The 20,118-nt window shown below is 34.6% G+C and overlaps 1 protein-coding gene across 4 annotated transcripts in view; it reads right to left on the reverse strand.

Moving 5' to 3' along the window:
- Nucleotides 1–20,118, reverse strand: part of LOC105491484 (cadherin 8) — a 397,938-nt gene that overhangs the window by 14,294 nt on the left and 363,526 nt on the right. For all 4 annotated transcript variants that reach the window (XM_011757975.3, XM_011757976.3, XM_011757972.3 and 1 more), the window contains exon 11: nucleotides 148–399. In XM_011757975.3, coding sequence (XP_011756277.1) covers nucleotides 148–399 — 252 coding nt within the window. The remainder of the gene's footprint in view (nucleotides 1–147; nucleotides 400–20,118) is intronic.

Here is a 20,118-nt window from a genome sequence, read left to right on the forward strand (position 1 = left end):
TCTTAGAGATCTCAAAACGTGGAGAAGGAAAGGAAGTTCCTCTTCCCCAAGGGAATGCTGTTGCCTGTATAGATGAGAGTTTTCTGTCCTTATTTACAGTCATTTATGAACCAGAAAAAGGGTGAAGGCTATGAAGGAAATACGTACCTAACAGCAAAATGATGCATGCTAATATGGCAATTAAGGCGCCCATACTGAGTCCAATTGGAAGGACATAAGCTTCAACATTACAAGACTGGACAACACCGTCATTGCTGCAGCCACAGACCCGGATGGTCAGGGTGCTGGTGCTGCTCAGTGGAGGGTTTCCACTGTCACTGATTATGATTGGTAAAAGATAGACTTCTTGCTTCTGGCGGTTGAATCCATTATGCTTTGCCAAAATACTGAGGGAATTATCTGGAAAAAGTAAAAATTACAATAAGTTGCATCATTTCAAAATGACTGCCCAAATGACACTTTTTTTTTCTAGTTCATGAACCCTTTGCAAACCTCAAGACAATCCCAACTTCAGTGGACTGCTCAGGCTTTCTCCCCGACTCGTCTCCGCTCATTTTTAAATTTAATTTAATTTAATTTAATTTAACTTTATTTTATTTGAGACGGAGGCGCGATCTCAGCTCACTGCAAGCTCTGCCTCCCGGGTTCACACCATTCTCCTGCCTCAGTCTCCCGAGCAGCTGGCACTACAGGCGCCCGCCACCACGCCCGGCTAATTTTTTGTATTTTTAGGAGTGACGGGGTTTCACTGTGTTAGCCAGGATGTTCTAGATCTCCTGACCTCGTGATCCGCCCGCCTCGGCCTCCCAAAGTGTTGGTATTACAGGCGTGAGCCACCGCGCCCAACCCGCACTTTTTCAATCAGCATGGACCAGGACAACCATTAACAGGTTGAATGAATGGGACCCCGGATGGACCAAGGGAGTTTTACCATCATCACCTTAAAAATGCAAAACATTTCTTCTACAAAAATAATCTGTAAGTGTCCCTTCCGAAGACATATATTATCTCGTCTCCGTATACCATACATAAGTTTGATTTTTTTATTTAGCCTGATAATAAAATAAATCATTTATTTAGAATGATAATAGGTTAAGCAAATTTGATTGGATAAAATGTCATCATATTTGAAACACAAGTTTGAGAAGCTCTGTATTAAAAGTTGGACTGTATAACAATACGGTTGCAAAACAATGCACTTTGCTGATTCCCCACAGGTACCTAAAAAGAGAGTCACTCATGGCCTAGAGCATTCACATTAAGATACAGCAAAAGCCCTATTTGCTACCCGGAGGAGCTATGCGACATACATTAAAATTCTGTAGAGAAGACCTATAGTGGTTACGTAATAAGAACAAAATGAGAAGTCATAAAAGCTTGTGCTTCATTTTGCAGGTGTCAGTTAATTATATGGAGATATACACTGGTTATCTGGAGCAACAGTTAAGCAATACTTAAGAATATACTTCAGTTCAAAGTAAAACTGGTTAGTGAGAAGTGGCTGCTCCCATGTTAGACACACAGTTCTCAAAATTTCACCCCCAAGTTGAAATATTTGGTTGTCATTCATCCTCATCTCATAAATTGCAGTCACATCATATATAATAATTTGTTAATCTGCTTTCTCATGTTGATTACTGAAAGATATACGTTTACTCAAAGTGGAAATGTTGATTAACTCTCAGTGATACTACAGCCAAAAGCAAACAAACACAAGTTTGGTTACTGTGCATGGTGTTATTTGGGCAAAAAAATTATTTGGTTATTTTTTTCTTTGTTTGTTTTTTCAAATATTGGCAAATTAGAGACCCCAGAACACTGGGCTACCTAATCATTGCATATAATAGTAATGATTCCAAACCATTGCCATCCAATTTCTGAGTATCTGTATCCTATTGGTTTCCAAAATACTCAACTAAGTAAGATATTCCATTCAGATGACTTCAAATAAGTTTTATAAAACTACTGTACCATACAGCACTATACTAGGATTTCCAAAAACTGATAGCCATTTCCCAAAATAGATGTATAGTTATATTTAATTTTGCTTTGTTTAAGATATAAACAGGCCTATAATGCTTTTCTAATAAGCAATCAAATAGAAAAAGCACTCTGATTTAACAATTGTTTTCTGAATTTCTTCTGGTTGTACATCATCATATAGTAATTTGAATATACTTAGAAAAAGAGATTTCTAATGAAGTTAAGCAGTTATATACCAAATGATACAGTAATCTTTATTGTCATGACCTAGACAGAAATACCAGTAAGCTAAAAGCGAGGAACATTATCTCAAAACAGGTATAGAATATATAGTTGTGTTATATTTTCAGAAAGTATATGACAAGTATGAGTACAACTAATTAGTACAAAGAATATTTCTGGATGGTTTTATACACGATAGTTCAAAACAAAAGACAGAATTTGTTCTTCAAGAGACAGTTAATAAAACTGAAGTGAGGCTATTGTCTTTTTGTGGTTGACATTATTTCTATGAGAAACAATCTTTCCATATTCTCCTTTTATAACAGACTATTATAATAATTTAGAAACTGTAGCAGGAATTTGCTTACTGCAGAACAAAGTTATCTCCTTTACTACTGAGAAAAGCATTGGTGGGTCTAACACTAAATTCATACTTACATATATTTTTTTTTACTAATCCTGGAATTTGCCTACCTTGCTCTCTTTTCTACACACAGAAAATTGTTGACTGAGTAAAGAAAGTCTATGAGTTATTCTTGCTAAATTTTACCTGCCAGTTCCAGGCAACATCAATTCCTTTTTTTACCTACTCATCTTTTTTTTTTTTTTTTTTTTTTTTTTTCTATTTTTGCATTGGTATTTGTATTTGTTTTCAATTTACTTGAGTTCTTCCATTAGGCTAAATGAAATCACCATTATTTTACACATCAAAAACCATAGAATATTAGCAGTTTCACAAAGCTCAAATTAATGATTTTGGAATAATTTTTAAAATCCTAAATGTAGTAAATATCTTCTACAAAGTTGTGTTTTCTTCTTTAACACTCTCTAACTTCTTTAACACATGCCTTTTCATTTCATTAAAATTTTTGATTTTAATGTAGTTTATTTTATTAATCTTTTATAATTAGTGTTTTCAAGCCTTATTTGAAAAATTTTTATTTAAAATTTCTTAATTATATACAATTATTTTTAGGTTGTTGTATTAATTTGATTGTTTTCTATACTAAAATTGAGTTTCTCAATGTTAATTATGGAGTAACTTGTCACTTACCTACTGATGGTCAAAGCTCATTGTCTCACAAATGAAATTTTTATGCGTCCTCATTCTTTTAAGAGATCTGTCTTCTGTTTCAATAATCTGGTTCTCTAACCCTGAATGAATACCCTGTTTCTTATGAATGAAAACTTTATCATAAATCTTGATATTGGTTACAGCATTTTCTCATACCGTGTTCTTTAAGGATATTTTGGCTATTATTGTTCATTTGCTCTTCTCTGAAAAATATAGAATCAGATTATAAGTTTTATAAAAATTCCTATAAGAAATTTGGTAGAAGTTATATTTAAATATTAACCAATTTTGAAATAATTACATCTTTATCATCAGTTTTTTACATTAAGAGTGATTTATGTATGTTCTTTAATACATGTCAATAAAATGTTTTTAGCTTACAAAAATGTCCACATCTTTTTGTTAGATTTATTTTTGCTGCTGTATATAGTTTCTTGTGATAGTAAACCTGTTTACAATTTAGTTACCTTTTTAAAAATATATTTTCAACTCACTGCTGCTGATAATTTAACTGCCTTATACATTGATTTTAGCTTCAACAATCTTCTAAGACTTTCTTTTTATTTATGAAAGCGTATCTTATCAGAGAATTCCATTTCAGCATGATAGCAAAAGGAGCTCCACAGATGTGCTTTCCAGTGAAACTGGTGAAAATTATAAATGGAAAAACGTTTAAAGATTCTGCAAATGGATCTGGAGGCAAGCAGCAAATAAAGAAACACTTATTTAAGAAAATCGACTAGAGCTTGGTAAGAATGGTAAGACTCTGAGAGTGCATGAACAAGAACCCACTCCCATCCTTCCTTATCTCAGCTCAGTGAGGTAGAAACGTTACTCCAAACTAGTTTAGTCAAGAATACAGGGGTCCTTCTCCCTGCAGCGAGCAGTTGGAGGACTATTTTCTGGGGGAAAGGTGTGATGTCAGACATTCTCATTCTGTTCCTAGTTACTTACTGTTCAAGCTAAGTTCTAAGTCAGTGTGGTTAAGAGGCAGGGACTCTTTTCTTCCTCCTGGTCCCCACTCATGGGAGAGAGGCTCTGGCTGGGCACTGTGCCACTGAGAATATGGAGCCTCAATAGTCCTTTCCCTAGCCCACTCACTGTTTACTGGGCGAGGCAAGCCAAAAAATCTTGAGGCTATTTTTCCCTCGGCATCATATGCTCTGTCCTAAGGTATAGCTGTTCCTCAGAGAAACATGCCATAATCTTCACACCAGCTCTAGAGCCAATAGCTCAGGATTTTGCCCAGGGGAGTGAAAAGCAGGGAATCTTGGAAAGAGGGAGCCTCGGGAGCCCACCTAGGTTAGAACGAATCTGAAAGTCTGACCTAGGAAACTACTCTTTCAAAGCAGATCAAATTTGAATGGATTGGTCCTTAGAGCAATTTAGGTTCCAAGGCAGCCTTACAAACAATACAGAAATCTTGTTGGTAATTAGTGGAGTTCAACAGCTAGACCTGGTCAGGGGAAAAGGCAATCAAGGAGAGCCCTGCCCAAACAATTGTAATTCTAAGGTGACTGTGGACACACCCATGGTTGAGATTCCCTGAGGTGAAACATCAGAGATTTAATACTACAGGGGGGAAATAGACTTCACTAAAATAATCCAGCCAGTCATTAAACAAACAAGAGAATAAAATAAGCCTTCAGCAGATAGTACCCAGTTTTGCTATATTATCTAAAATGCCTAATTTCCAACAGAAGATTATGAGACATACAAAGAATGAAGAAAATATAACCCATGGGGGAAAACAGCTGGCAAAAAGAAAAAGCCCATGAGAGGGACAATAAAGCATTAACTAGAGGGACAAAAACAGTAGACTTGAATTGGCAGAAGAAATGATAAGTGAACTCAAAGATAGAACAATAAAGAATACACAAACTAAAGAAGAGAAAGAAAAAAAGAATAAAGAGAAATAAGCAGAGTCTCAAAAAATGAATAACACCATTAAGTGCACCAACAAATATGTAATGAGTGTACTAAGGGAGGAGAAGGAGAAAGAAACAGAAAAAAATATCATTGAAAACCTGAATTAAAAAAAAAAAATAGTCTATACATCCAGAAAGCTCAAGGAACTCCAAGAACATAAACAGAAAGATATTCATAAATAGACATATCATAGTGAAAACACGGAAAGCCAAAACCAAGTAGAACATGTTAAAAACAAGAGAAAATTGACTCATCACTTAACAGCTAAAATTTCATAGAAACAATGAAGGCCAGACGGACGTGGGATAACATATTCAAAATGCTCAAGGAAAAAAATTGTCAACCAGCAATCATATTCAGCAGAGCTATCTTTCAAAATAAATATGTATATGAAATAAAGATATTCTCAGATGTACAAAAAAAAAATGAGAGAATTTGTCACCAGCAGGCATGCTTACTAAGAAATACTAAAGGAAGTTTTCTTCAAACTGAAAGCAAATGACCCCAGATGGTGACTCAAATCCACATTAAAAATAAACAGAGTATCAGTGACAATAATTATCTACTTATAAAAGACAGTAAAAATGCATAGTTTTTCTTCTTTTTTGTCTTAACTGTTCTACAAAGCAATTGTATAAAACAATTACGTTTTTCAGCATAAAATATCTATTTTTTGAGCATAAAATACCTAGAAATTAAAAAGTAGTAGTGGCATACTTTAATACCTCACTTTCAATAATTAATAAAACATTGAGGCAGAAATAAAGGTAGAAGGTAGAAGACTTGAAAAACAATATAAACTATACCTAACACTGTGGAACACTCAACAACTGTATAATAAATATTCTTCTCAAGTGAACTTGGAACATTCTGCACTGTGAACTATATGCCAGGTCATAAAACAAACCTCAATACATGATAGAATGATAGAACTAATCCAAAGTAGGTTGTCTGACCACAATGGAATGAAGTTACAAACCAATAACAGGAAGAAATTTGGGAAACTCATAGATACGTAGAAATTAAATAATGCCCTCTTAAATAGCCAATAGATCAAAGAAGAAAGCAAAAGGGAAATTTTTAAAAAATTATGAAACAAATGTAAACAAAAATACTATGAAATCAAAATGTGTGGGTTGCACCTAAGGGAGTCCTTAGAGGGAAATTTATAGCGTTAAATGTCTGTATTAAAAGAGCAGAAAGCTCTCAAATCAATAGCCTAATTTTTTACCATCGGCCATATAAAAGGAAGAGCAAAATAAGCCTAAAGCAATCAGAAGAAAGGAAATGGTAAGGATTTAAAGAGCAAATTAGTAAAATAGGGAATAGAAAAATATATCTGATCATATTGGGGGTATTTCTATATGGTCACACATTCTCTGCAAATAAAGGATTTTATTCATTCCTTTTCAAGAATTATTGTTTTCATTTTTTTAAAATCTTAGTACACTAATGAGAACGTCTAATACAATTTTGAGTACAAGAAGTTACAGTGGGCACCTTTACCTTGTTTGTGATTTTTTTAAAAAAGAAAAAGGCTTTTGACTTTCGACAATTGGTAAGATGATCAATGGTGTTTATTGGAAGATTTTTTTCATTGTCTATCTGTTTACATGCACTGTTTTTTTTTTGTTTTTTACTTTAGTTTTACTTTAGTTTTTTGTTTGTTTTATTTGCTGTCCATTAGGGTAAAAGGAAAGAACAGTCATATAAGTGATAGTATCTTGGCTGTTCACAATCTCTAAACTTGGCTTCAGTTTTACTCTTACATTATTCAACAACCTTCTTCTCAGTCTTTCATGTTTCCATTGTGTATCATCTTCTTGTCTCTGAATCTTAGCCTGCCCTCTCCCCTTATAGCTTCTGCTCCTGCTTATTGCTTCTATTGCATGTATTTTATCTTTTTGAGCACAGTAAACAGAAGAGTATGTCCTAATAATGAGATGTTAGATAAAAGGGAGAAATTTTTCTAGAAGTAAAAAAAATATGAAAAAAGAGAGGAAATGATCACTGAATCCATAGTTACATACTACATTATTTAAAAAAAAAATCACTTGAAGTTGAGGGCAAAACAACAGTTTCCAAAAGATAGAAGGATATGCTGACAAGATCAATTTTAAAAATGGGCAGATTAGTATCAATTGCAATTCTCTAGGATGAACTAATATCCAACCAGATAGGTTGATGTCCCGTCTACTACAGTTGTGTTACACTGAGATAGAAACATACCATCACATTATCACCTGGCTCTCTGACATTCTCAATAGGTGTATTCAAATACAGTCAGCTTTCTGTATCCATGGTTTCCACATCTGTGGATTCAACCAACAGCAGATAGAAAATACTTAAAAATATAAACAATAACAATATAGTAATTAAAATAATACAAATTAAAAACACAATAAAATATATCTATATATAGTATCTACATTGCATTAGGTATTATAAGTAATCTAGAGATGATGAGAAGTATATGGGAGGATGTACACAGAGTATGTGTAAATACTATGCCATTTTATATCAGAGACTTTGTGCACCCGTGGATTTTGATATCCACAGGAACCAATCCCCACTGTATACCAATAAGCAAATGTACTCATAGTCCCCATTATTTCTCCCAGTTAGAGATTTTCCTGTTTCCTCATTCTTTTGGAATGCTTTACAGATGAATATTATACCAAGAAAAAAGAAAAACTCCATTTCTAGGAGCTTCCCTATTCTCCATACCCAGATGTTTATGACTGACTGTTGTACAAAAGATCTTCACGGGGACTTAAAGTGAGCTAAGAGCACCAGGCATGCCTCCAATGACAATATTCCTAAAGTGGTAGTAGAATTGAGTTTCCTTCTCCTTGGCTGAGAAATACAAGGTATGTGCCAAGTAAATAGTAAAGAAGAGACCAAATGAACAAGAACTCTTTTCAAGGACACAGGTTTGCTTAGTTTCAGGTGGCAGAATACAGTTACGTAAATATATATGAACTTTTATTCAGATTCTGACAACAGATTGATTATGAACAAAAATATTTAGTTTTATTCTTAGTTTTATGTAATTTTGTTTTTCAAGTAATTTGTTAGGTTTTTACTGAATGTTATGAGACCATGCTAAAGGCAGTCATCTTACAATTAATCCCTTATAATGTTGATGCATTACTCTTGTGAAATTTTAGAAAAACATAGATACTGTTAAATAAAATGTATATGTTTTATTTCATTAAAATATAAGCCTCTTGAGGCAGACTTGCCTTAGTCACAGTTCTACTCCCAGTCTGTAGCACAGGACTTGACATAGAGCAGGAATTCTCATAACATTGGTACCATCGTTTTACCCATTTCTATTTGGAATGCTTTTAGTTTCAAGGAACTGTACAGCTAACGGATTCATAAGCACTGAGAAATATTTTTAAAAGTTAGAAAATGAGACAGCAATGAATATCTGTCTATCTGTCTGTCTATATACCTAACTACCTATCTATCCATCTCTCTAATCTTGTAAGAATTTCTGTTACCGAACAAAAACAAAATTGACTAAGCACATTATTCTGGAAAAACATATCAAATAGAAATGGAATGCAAAATAGACTCTCAATAATAGATAAACATGTATAACTATCTATCTATATATATGTGTGTGTGTGTGTGTGTGTGTGTGTGTGTGTGTGTGTGTGTGTGTGTGTTGGCAGGGGGGAAACGAGAAAGAGAGAGAGTACATTTAGAATTTCTGCACTTGATTACACATTAGAGATTTTAGTTTCTTTCCCCAAGGTCTGCATGGTTTAGCCCCTGTCTAATTCTCCAGCTTCATGTGCTGCCACTCTCCTTTCTCTGTATGTTCCAGACATCCTAGCCTTTTCTGAGTCAAACATCTTCCCTCTTCAGGGCTTTCATATTTGCTCTTCGTTTTGCTTGATAATCTCTCTACCTCTCCTTAGCCATAATTTGAATTGTGAAGATGTATGTGTTCTTTATATCGATGCTCAAATATCACTTCTTTCTGTATAATTTCCTTCACAAATTGTCCCCAATATCTCCAGATAAATGAGTTACATGATCTTACAAAACTCTTTATATTTTTATCAAAACACTATTACAAAGAAATGATAGAGTAATGGCGATAAGATAGATATTAGAGGTACAGAAATAAACTCAGAAGCTTCCAAGTAACAAATAACCTATTGCAGATGCATAATGGGTTTTCAGCAAATATTTGCTGATTAAATAAATGAGTAAGTAATCATAAGCATATTTTGTGGGCTTAAATTTATTTCCCTTCATGTTATTTGTTGTAAAGGCTTATATGTGGTTTAAAATAAATCAGAGAGAGGGAGAGTTCAATTTCAGGCTATTGGAAAGCATATATATCCTGGGGTTGTGTATAAAAATTTAAGAGAAATATTGATGGTTTCCGAGCCTTTCTCTGGGCATGACTCATATCATGAAACATGAGCAATAAACTGAGGATGCTTAGGTTCAGATAAAAAGAGGCCTTACAGAGGGAAAAAAATCAAACTTTTATTAAAATATTGAAAACACCATCATGTTAAAGAGGTGCATACCAGAATTCTATTTTACTGAACTGAAATTGGATATGTTAGTTGTATATTCAGAGAGGGGCACACGGATTGAACAATTATCTCCTATAGTTAGTTGAGGAGAAATTTCTTCTTTGATTATTGATATTTTGTCCTTGAAGCATTTGGAGATGGAAATCAAGGGATATTCTTTCACACAACGTGAATATCCTTATAACATATCATTTTTCCTGTAGCAAACAAGGAAGTATTTGTTACGGACTGAATACGTAAATAATTCTTCTGTTGAAGCTATGATGCTCAGTGTGCCTGCATTTGGAGATGGGGCCTCTACAGAAGTAATTAAGGTTAAATAATGTCATAATAGTGAGGCTCTAATCCAAGAAGAATAAGTCCTTGTAAGAAGAGACACTAAAGACCTTGTGCTAGATGTTTCTCTCGGTGGGCACACAAAGAAGAGCTCATGTGGGTTCAGCCACCTAAAAGCAAAGAGAAGAGCCCTCAGAATGAAAACTACCTTGCATACCCCACATGTATAGTCCATGAAAAATTAAAAAGTCTATTTAAAGTAAATGTGGTACATATACTCCATGGAATACTATGCAGCCATAAAAAAGAATGAGTTCATAAAAAAGAATGAGTTTCTGAGCAAACTAACACAGGAACAGAAAACCAAACACCACATGTTCTCACTTATAAGGGGGATTTGAACAATGAGGACACATGGACACAGGCAGGGGAACATCACACACCAGGGCCTGTCGGGTGGGCGGCAAGAGGGGGGAGAGCATTAGTACGAATACCTAATGCATACAGGGCTTAAAACCTAGAAGATGGGTTGATGGGTGCAGCGAACTACCATGGCACACGTATACCTATGCAACAAACCTGAATGTTCTGCACATGTACCCCAGAACTTGAAGACAAAAAAAAAAAAAAAGATAGACTGTGCCTATCTGGACAACTCCTCACTTTTATCTGTGTAATTTATCCCACTGTCTGAATTTCTTTCTTTCCTTCCTTCCTTCCTTCCTTCCTGCCTTCCTGCCTTCCTGCCTTCCTGCCTTCCTTCCTTGCCTCTTTCCTTTCTTTTATTTCTTTCAATTACAGTAGTCCTCCCTTATCACAGTTTCGTTTTCCATTGTTTCAGTTACTCAAGGTCAGCCACAGTCTGAAACTATGAAATGGAAAATGCCATAAATAAACAATTCATAAATTTTAAATTGTGCACCATTCTCAGTAGCATGATGAAATCTTTCTCTGTCCCTCTCAGTCCCACTTGGGATTTAAATCATCCTTTTTTTCCGGCACATCCATGCTGTATATACTCCCTGCCCTTTAGTCACTAGGCAATCATTTTCGTTCAGGTTGAAAAAACATAGAACATACTGTGTGTTTGTGTGTGTGTGTGTGTGTGTGTGTGTGTGTGTGTGTATGGTTTGATATTATCTGTGGTTTCAAGTGTCTAATCTGGATTTGGAACATATCCCCTGCAGATAAAAGAGGGAAATACTCTATTTTCTTTGTATTTTTAATAAAACAGGATTGGCCATTATTATTACTGTTAGTATTTAAATATCTCAAGTTCTTTCCACATTGTTTATTGTTTAGATAAAATAAAACAGGCAAATCCAAATTCTCTTTTTCTTTTAGCATACTTCATCTGTTGCCCTGATATGGAAATGTTACTTTGGTCTAGATCCTATGTATTTAAAATTACTGAGCTATGACTTATGGTTGTCCTTTTAGATGCAAACAAAAAGAAAAAGGAGGCAGAGTTAATGAAGGCACTTGTCAGGCAAATATTTATGGCAAAATAAACAGATGAAGAGAAGATCAGTAGATATTGTGCCTTGTTGAGAAATGTCGCCTGATATTTGACTTGCAAATTTATTTCAAATTTTCTTGTTAAGTCAAATGAAATAAAAATGGTAAGAAGGTCAAAACAAAGAAAAAAATGTCACTGTGTTTAGTAGGTATGGACAAGAGATTTAATTAAGTTCTTATCACTGTGTTGTATCTGTTGTTTATTTATAAAAACCCAGCAAAACAATAAAAATACCAAATCCAGAAATTTTCAGCATATTAGAATAGTATATATACAGTAGTATCCAATATTTAGGAATATGAACAATTATTACACTTCATTTATATGTTTCTATTCTAAATACTGAGTCTTGTTGGAAATAGTCACAGTGTAATGAATTAATAAAAACTAAGTTTTTGTGAAGCCAGTCTCCTTCAGTACCATTACAACTTCCTATATAATTAATTGAAAGTGTACCAACATACTAAATCTGCCACAAGCAACTGGATATCTGAGCCACCTAATTAGATCGTTGGCTTATTTGTGACTGCTTTCCATTTTCTCATTAGATTTTCTGTCATGCCACCTGATGTCAATAATATCAATTTTTTTGAATGTTGACTCATTACCAAATATTCTAATAATTAATAATATGGTCTATCTAGCCATAAAATATTGGAGCAAAGTCCACTTTGACTTTGGGAAAAAAATCAACATCATGGTGGATTCTCATGGAAGTTCCTAGACTAACACCAAACTGAATGTTTAGTCAACAATTTACAATTATACACAAAATGAATTAGAACATTTTAACACAGAAAATCACTTTGCAGGCTCTTTCTGCACTGTAACCATCTAGCAGTAAAGTTCTGTAAATATCTGCATCGTTGTCATTTTGGAATGAAAATGGACAGAGAGTAGGCTGTGCTATTCACTTTACAAAACCCAGCAGTCATCAAGTAATCTATGAAACTTAAGCAGCTTGTAAACTTTTTTAAGAAGCTAAATTTACTCCTTTAAAATTTAAAGTGTTTCTATAAAAGATTATTTTAGATCACATGAAGATAGTGTGTAGTGGAATTATGTTCGTGAAAGATAATGCTTACTATCTCCATCCTTTCGCTTTTTGATGCTGTTTCTGTGTATATTATGGTAGGTGGTAGAACATTAGTGTAGTGGTTTGAATAACAAATCTAAATTCTAATCCTTGGAATCTGTGAATGTCACCTTACTTGGAAAAGGGTCCTTGCATGGAAGTAAGTTAAAAATTTTAAGGTGAGCAGTTCATCTGGAATTACCCAGTGCTTCCTAAATCCAACATTTGCCCTCCTAAGAGTGAGGCAGAGGGTAATTTGATGCAGTGATGAGGAAGAGGCAATGTGTCAACTGAGGCAGAGACTGGCATGGTATGGCCACAGCCAAGGAATGACTATAGCCAACAGAAGCTGGGAGAGACAAAGAATGGATTCTCCTCTAGAGTTTTTGAGGAGAACATGACCCTGCCCACACCTTGATTTCAGATTTCCAGCCTCCAGAAACTCTGAGAGAATAAGCATCTGTTGTTTTACACTTTCCAGTGTGGGATTATTTCTTATGGCATCCCTAGAAAATAAATGCAATAAGAAAATCTGGTTACACATATTTATGATTTACTGAGTTAGAGCAAGGCATTCTTATTCCCATTTTACTTATGAGGAACAGAGTTTTTGAAAGATAAAATGAGTTGCTCAAGATTTCTCAGCTGAAGGCTAAAAATTACAACATAGTTCAGCGTGTTTTCTACATTCTGCCTTTGTCACCTTAACTAAAATTACCTCAGAAAACAAGGGAACATAGACTTTAAGACATTTTTATTAAAGCTCAAGGATAAGAGAAAAAAGCACATAGAGGGAAGTTTCTCCATGTTATGACACCTTTATCAGAGACAACAAAAAGCGAAGTGGACAAGGTCACTGGTGGACGAGAGCATAGCATTTGATTAAAAAGCTATCCGATACTATACTCTATAGATCTAAATTCCATACTTTGAGCCTCAAGGTAACAGAGCAAAGCATACCATAACACGGCAGAGCAGAGCAGAGCATAACCATGAATTAATTATGAAAAAGCTATCATTTTTGGTATGAGAGAGGAATGCAAGTATCACAGAATCCAAGTTCCATGCTAGATTCAATCACAGTGCCCAAGGTCTGGTGTGTTTGATGATTTTTCCTCTGCTCTTAATTAGCATGCTTGCTCTTACTCAAAAAACCCATGCACCTTTTGCAGATCCCTTAATGCTCAGAGGAAAGGCAAGTTGATTCCACTCCAGGCACTGGGGAATGAGGGATGAAGACTAGTATTACTTTCATTTCGTCTGAGGAATATTGCATTAACTAACCCACTAGAGAGAAAACTATTCCAATAAACAATTTCTCTTGTGTTTGAATGAAAAGTTGAAAGCTTTTATAAATATCAATAGATCTGGAAAGAATATTTTATCTATTTGGATTTATGAAGAAGGGTAAAAGATGCATTTTGTCAGCACATAAACCACTTAGGAAAACAAACAAACAAACACACACACACACCAAGGCCTTTCGTGAAATGTCTTGTGACACTTTCAGAAAACAATCTAATAGCAGGTAAATATTCAGACATTAGAAAGCTTGGATGATCAGAAGAGCAAATTCCCTACCATATCTCTATGAATTGAATACATGCCTCTAACTATTTGAGAAACTGGAAAAAAAAAAGAGATTAATTCATTTTGTATTTGAGCTTATAAATGTGTGCTCATTACACATTTGATATAAAGAGTAGTTGGGCCAAAGAGTAAAATTGTTTTAAAGCACTAGTTTAAGTGAAGCACACAGTGTTTTCAAGATACTGAAATCTTTAATATTGTGAATAGAGAGCTGAAGATATGAAAGAAACTATAATACCAAAGGTAATGTGCTTTCTAAATAACTTGTTTTGATCTGTAGGTCAAATATCCCTGAACATAATCACTTTGTTGAATCTCATGATCTCCCTGAAGATTTTGCATTCACACATACGAAAATAAGACATAACGTGCTTCATCAGGCAAGCCACCAAACATAGTACAAATCCAATTTTCCTTGCCATCGGTTATACCTCCATCTTAAATTATTTCAAGTCTACTTTGACACATTTAATTAATTCCACCTTCAGTTATTTAGCGTCCGCTATCTATAAGACGTCACTGGCAGAGGAAAGTCTTCCTCAACACACCTCCCACCCAGTACGCTGCAATACAGTGGGGTGTGTGGCTTTTCTGTTTCACCAACTGTAAGATCTTTGGATGCAGAAAGTTTGCCTTTTTAGTACGTGCATACTAGAATCTGTTCTATGTGTCACTATAAAGAAATCTCTATGGTAAGATTTCAATTCATCCTTGATGAAGAAACAGATAGATAGCTAGGCAAGTGAGGAAAATGATTACACATTTCAAGAAACTTAGAGAAAACAGACTCTAACTAGTCAAAATATCAGTCAGTTGATGGTTTATCCTCTTGTCACCACAAGAGGTGGTGCCTTTCTAGTCTCTGCTCCCATACACTGTGGTCCCCTATGGCATTTGTATCTCGATTTAAATTTCTACCATCGGACACAAATGAGAGAATGCCTTAAGAAAGGAGTGGCTCAGTCAAGAAGAAAAAGCTTGTTTGTTACCGGGACAAAACAGAGAACAGCAGTCTGTCATCTCTTTGCACCGCCCATCTTTCTGTTCTATAACATTTTCTCCTTAGTGTTTTACTCTAACCTCTTTACAAACTGTGTGAACCTGATTTGCTCTCTGATTTCAAGTACCAAGCTATATTTCTTTTTAAAACTTGAGCCTCATGCCTCCTCCACTTACCTATTAAGCAAGTGTGCCTGGATGTTCAATACCTCAGATTCAATCATTCAATAATGGAACTAGTGATATTGATTGCCTATTTTTTCCCATCTCCGACAATCTCTTTCTTGGTTATGTTTCTTGCACTATCTTTGTTTTTATATGATTTTGTACATATCTCCCTTTCCATCCAATAAACTCACTTCTTCCTCACAAATGTAGAAAAGTCCTATCATTCTTCAATGGTTAGCTGAAAATTTACTGCTTCCTTTTGGAAAGAAGCAGCAGGAACAAAGAGCCTGAGGATTTTGTAATATCAAATTCAGAGATGTAATGGATATTTGATTATAAAGTAAATGTAAAGTAGATATAATGGTGCTGATTGGTTTGTTGAATAAATACATAATAGTCATAAATGAATATGAGAGGGTGAATGTGTAACAAGAGATTCAAAATAACGAACAGTACCTTGAGAAGTCCTGAGCATATCTAACCCTACACAAATAGAATGCAATGAGAGAAACATACATCACTGATCTTGAACTTATTATTATATTCATTTAAAAAAATTAAGTCCCTATACATATATACAGAGTTCAAAACATCACATTATACCCCATAAATACATAGAATTATTATTGGTTGATTAAAATGTTAAAAATAAATAACTATATATACTAAGCTCTGATATACAGTAATCTTCTCTAATCTTTGGGGTATCCATCCCAAGACCCCAGGGGATACCTGAAACCATGGATAGTATTGAACCCGATATTTACTGTTTTTTTTTTTCTTTTATCTGATTACCCGCATAGGTACTAGGTGATTAAAGGTGTGGACAGGCTGGACAAAGAAAGAATTCACCTCCCTAGCAAGAAGGAGCAAGGCTGCATGAGATTTTCTCACTGTTCTCAGAACAGTGCACAATTTATAACTTACAAATTGTTTATTTCTGATATTTTCCACTTAATATTTTCAGACCAAGGTTGAAAGCAGGCAACTGAAACCTCAGAAAGCAAGGTTAAGGGGGAACTATTGTATCTGAACCACCTTGACATTCCAAATTTCAACCCCATTACCACTTGTGTCTGAGCATATATTCATATAAACTGATGCCAAGTGAAAAAAAATCCTGCAGTAATTCAGTTAAAAATATCTGAGCATATTAATAATGCATATTCTTGGATTTTACTCCAAATCAACTAAATAAGAATTTCTGGGGATGGGCCCTGGGCATCTGCATTTCAAACAAATTTTGTTGGCGTAAAGATCTTCTGGGAGGCTTCATAGCCCTTTCGCCATATTCCATTTCTTCCCTTAGGTGTTAGCAGTGGTTAATGACTTGGATCCAGCCATCAGAGGCTCCACTGGGGAAGCTATTATGCTCTGGATTGTGTGGTCCAGAAGGGTACCAGCTGATAGCAATTTTCCTGCATAATTCCTACTTTCCTGGTTTAGTGGTAAAATAGCTGCTAAAAAAAAAAAAAAGGAAATGATGCAAGGAAATGTGGTATCCTACAGTGAGCTAAAGTCCAGTGTTCATCCTTGAATCATTTTAAAGTTTAATATGTTATATTAAAACAGCCTGTCTAAACATGTATCTTTGGGCAGAAGTCTGAATACACAGTGAAGGCAAGAGAATGGAAGGCAGTTACGTAGATAAAATTATCATTCAACCAGTGGCCACATTATCATTCCTCCCAGGTTGCTGAGAATGGCATGTGCTTTTGAATCTTAAAATCCACATTCTTCCTAGTATTGGAAATAGTACGGTTTGATCACACAAGAAGGACTTCACATTAAAGGCCAAACTGATTTGCTTTTCCTCAAATTCACCCACATACGAACAGGTTAAAATACAAATGGAGAGAGCAGAAACGAATGATTGAAAAAAAAGATACCTGTGGAAGTCACCCTTATGGTTGAAATAGAAATCACATCAAACTCATTCAAACTCTTTTCATTGAAAGTGTAATCTGATAAAATTCCCTATTGTTGTACACTATAGATAAATTTAAATACATTTTGAAGTCATGCATGATTTCATTTTAGTACTTTCTTTTAAAATAAAAGGGATTTTTTTGAACCAGTCTTTTAAAATAGTCTCAAGATGATATTTGATTTTCTAAGCTTGACATCCCTAGTTGACAGTGGATGTGTGGCTTTCCTGGTACTGGGTAGTGATATAAAGATGTCTACCATCAAATGCTTCACACTTTAGAATCATAACAGGTATGCTTGACAAATCCAGAGAATTTTAGGGAATTTGTCAGTTTTCAAAATTCTGATTATTGAATGGCTTATATTAGGTGCAATTTCTTTATGATGCATATTTCAGAATCTTTTTGAATATTGTAATAGATAGTGCCCAGGCTCTGGAATCATTTTTATTTGCATGCCAATCTTATTACCTATTTGGTTGCATTTAAAAATAATTTTTCCAAGGTAATACCAGATATTCTGACTGTGTTCTAATTAGGGAACCAAAGATGAAAAAATCTTTGAGGAATACATTTGTTATTCCACATAAAGGGTTCTTTCAGAGTTTTTCATGTGTAAAACATTCAATAAAACTTAAACTAATAGTAGTCATTATTACTATATGCAAGATTATCAGTTATCTTAGCTTTGAAATAAAGCAGAAGGCTACAATCTTTTAAGAATGTTTGGATTCCACACTTTCATACTTTACAATAAATTTTTATTTGGAAGCCTCATAGTTGGTATATAAAGTAAATTGTAAAATAACTAAAAATATATATGTTAAGAAAAAAGTAAGGTTCTTCAAGATTCATATTGAGGAAGAGTTCTCAGAATGAAATATGAGGTTATTATAGTATTCAGATGCAATATAAAGCCGTTTTCAAGCAAATGTTATATCTAACACAGTGTAAATCCATCAGTCAATGCTTTAGGTAATACAGATGTTGATTTAAAACTATCTTAATAATAGACAAGCTCACGTGAACTTACATCTTTCTACATCACCTGAGAAAATGCCAAAAGCGACTAGGAAAATGCTATAGTTATAAACCAAGTTCTGAAACTCTCCAGAGATAATGATTCCTAGAAGAAAAGACTGGCAGTTGGATGTTTACATCTTCCTATCTCAGGCATTCAGCATTAGACTCTGTATACAGTAGGTGCTGTTAAATAGCACAGAATTACCTCTCTTATCTTAATGTGTAGTTCTTTTAGCCCAAGGTCATTGATATCATTTGATAAATTTCTATCTTTTAATTTTTGTCTTGAGGCCTCTCCTTTTCTTCCTCACAGAATTTTTACATGCATTTGTCTCTACTGACTGGAATATTTCAACTAGTAAGATAAATATTTAGTGTCTTCTAGGAAATTTTAACCATGTCACTTCAGAATACATTTCATTCATCATTAAAGAGCTTTCTTCTTTCTTTAAAACAATCTGATATAAGTCAACTCTTCTTTGCTTAATTGTGAATTCAGATTTTTCTAAAATGAAAATACAGCATTTCCCCTTCCGAATTCCATGATATTCCATGATGCATGGTTCTAGACTTGTGTTATTCTTGTTTAGTTATTGTACTTAATGTTTTATCCAACATATATAATAAGTATAACTCATGCATAAAACATGCAGTTCTTACCAAGAAAGAAATCACATACTGGATTCGTTCTTTCTTGTCCATGGAAGAAATTTGAGGCACATTCTCACGTTTTCAGTGAGATTTAGTGACAAGAGACATTTCAATATTTAAAAAGTGTAATTCAATGTATTTTAAAAACTCCCAAATCAAGTAGAGCCCAAACAGAGGATGACAGCCTTGCTGAGCTGAAGATACAGAGATGGGAGTTGATAATGGTGAAATTGCTGGAATTTGCAAAAGTGAGTACCAGAGCAGAGGAAACTCTGCAGAAAACAGATCTTGTGAAATATGATAAGGTTCATGAATCTTTGGTTGACTACCAAGCTACACACATATAGAATGAGAACCCAAGAAACCTGGCCAGAACAACTACTGGGATAAAATATCAACTATGGAAATACATGCTGAATGACTACTATGACTATCATAGGGTTGGGAATACTTGAGGTTTAACTATGTAAAGCAGAAAGTCCTCACCTAATACATAAGTCATTCAGTAGAGAAACAAGAAAGATACGCCATAAAAGTAGGGATAAACTAATTCTAGGGAATAACTACTCTAGATCTGCCCTAACCCTGTTGCTCAAAATAAGCCTCTTTGGGAGGCCAAGGTGGGCGAATCATGAGTTCAGGAGTTCGAGACCAGCCTGACCAACATGATGAAACTCCGTCTCTACTAAAAATACAAAAATTAGTTGAGTGTGGTGGCGGGCACCTGTAATCCCAGCTACTAGGGAGGCTGAGGTAGGAGAATAGCTTGAACCCAGGAGGCAGAGGTTACAGTGAGCCGAGATCATGCCACCGCACTCCAGCCCAGGTGACAGTGCAAGACTCCATCTCAAAAAAAAAAAAAAGCCTCACACAGATTAGAGCTGATGTAAAATTCGATTCATTTCTACCAAACTCAAGGGGCAATAAGAACTATAATGAAATCCAGGTATCTTACCGTTAATGGCTGTGGTGTCTAAAACTCAGACAAAATTACAAGACATGTGAAGAAACAAAAATAAGTTATCTAAAATCAAGAGAAAAGTCAGTCAATTGAAACCAACATAGAAATGACAGTGATGATAAGATATTCCAAAGCTTTAAAGGAACTGTTGTAT

The sequence above is a fragment of the Macaca nemestrina genome, chromosome 18 (genome assembly GCF_043159975.1).
Source record: "Macaca nemestrina isolate mMacNem1 chromosome 18, mMacNem.hap1, whole genome shotgun sequence".
NCBI lineage: Eukaryota > Metazoa > Chordata > Mammalia > Primates > Cercopithecidae > Macaca > Macaca nemestrina.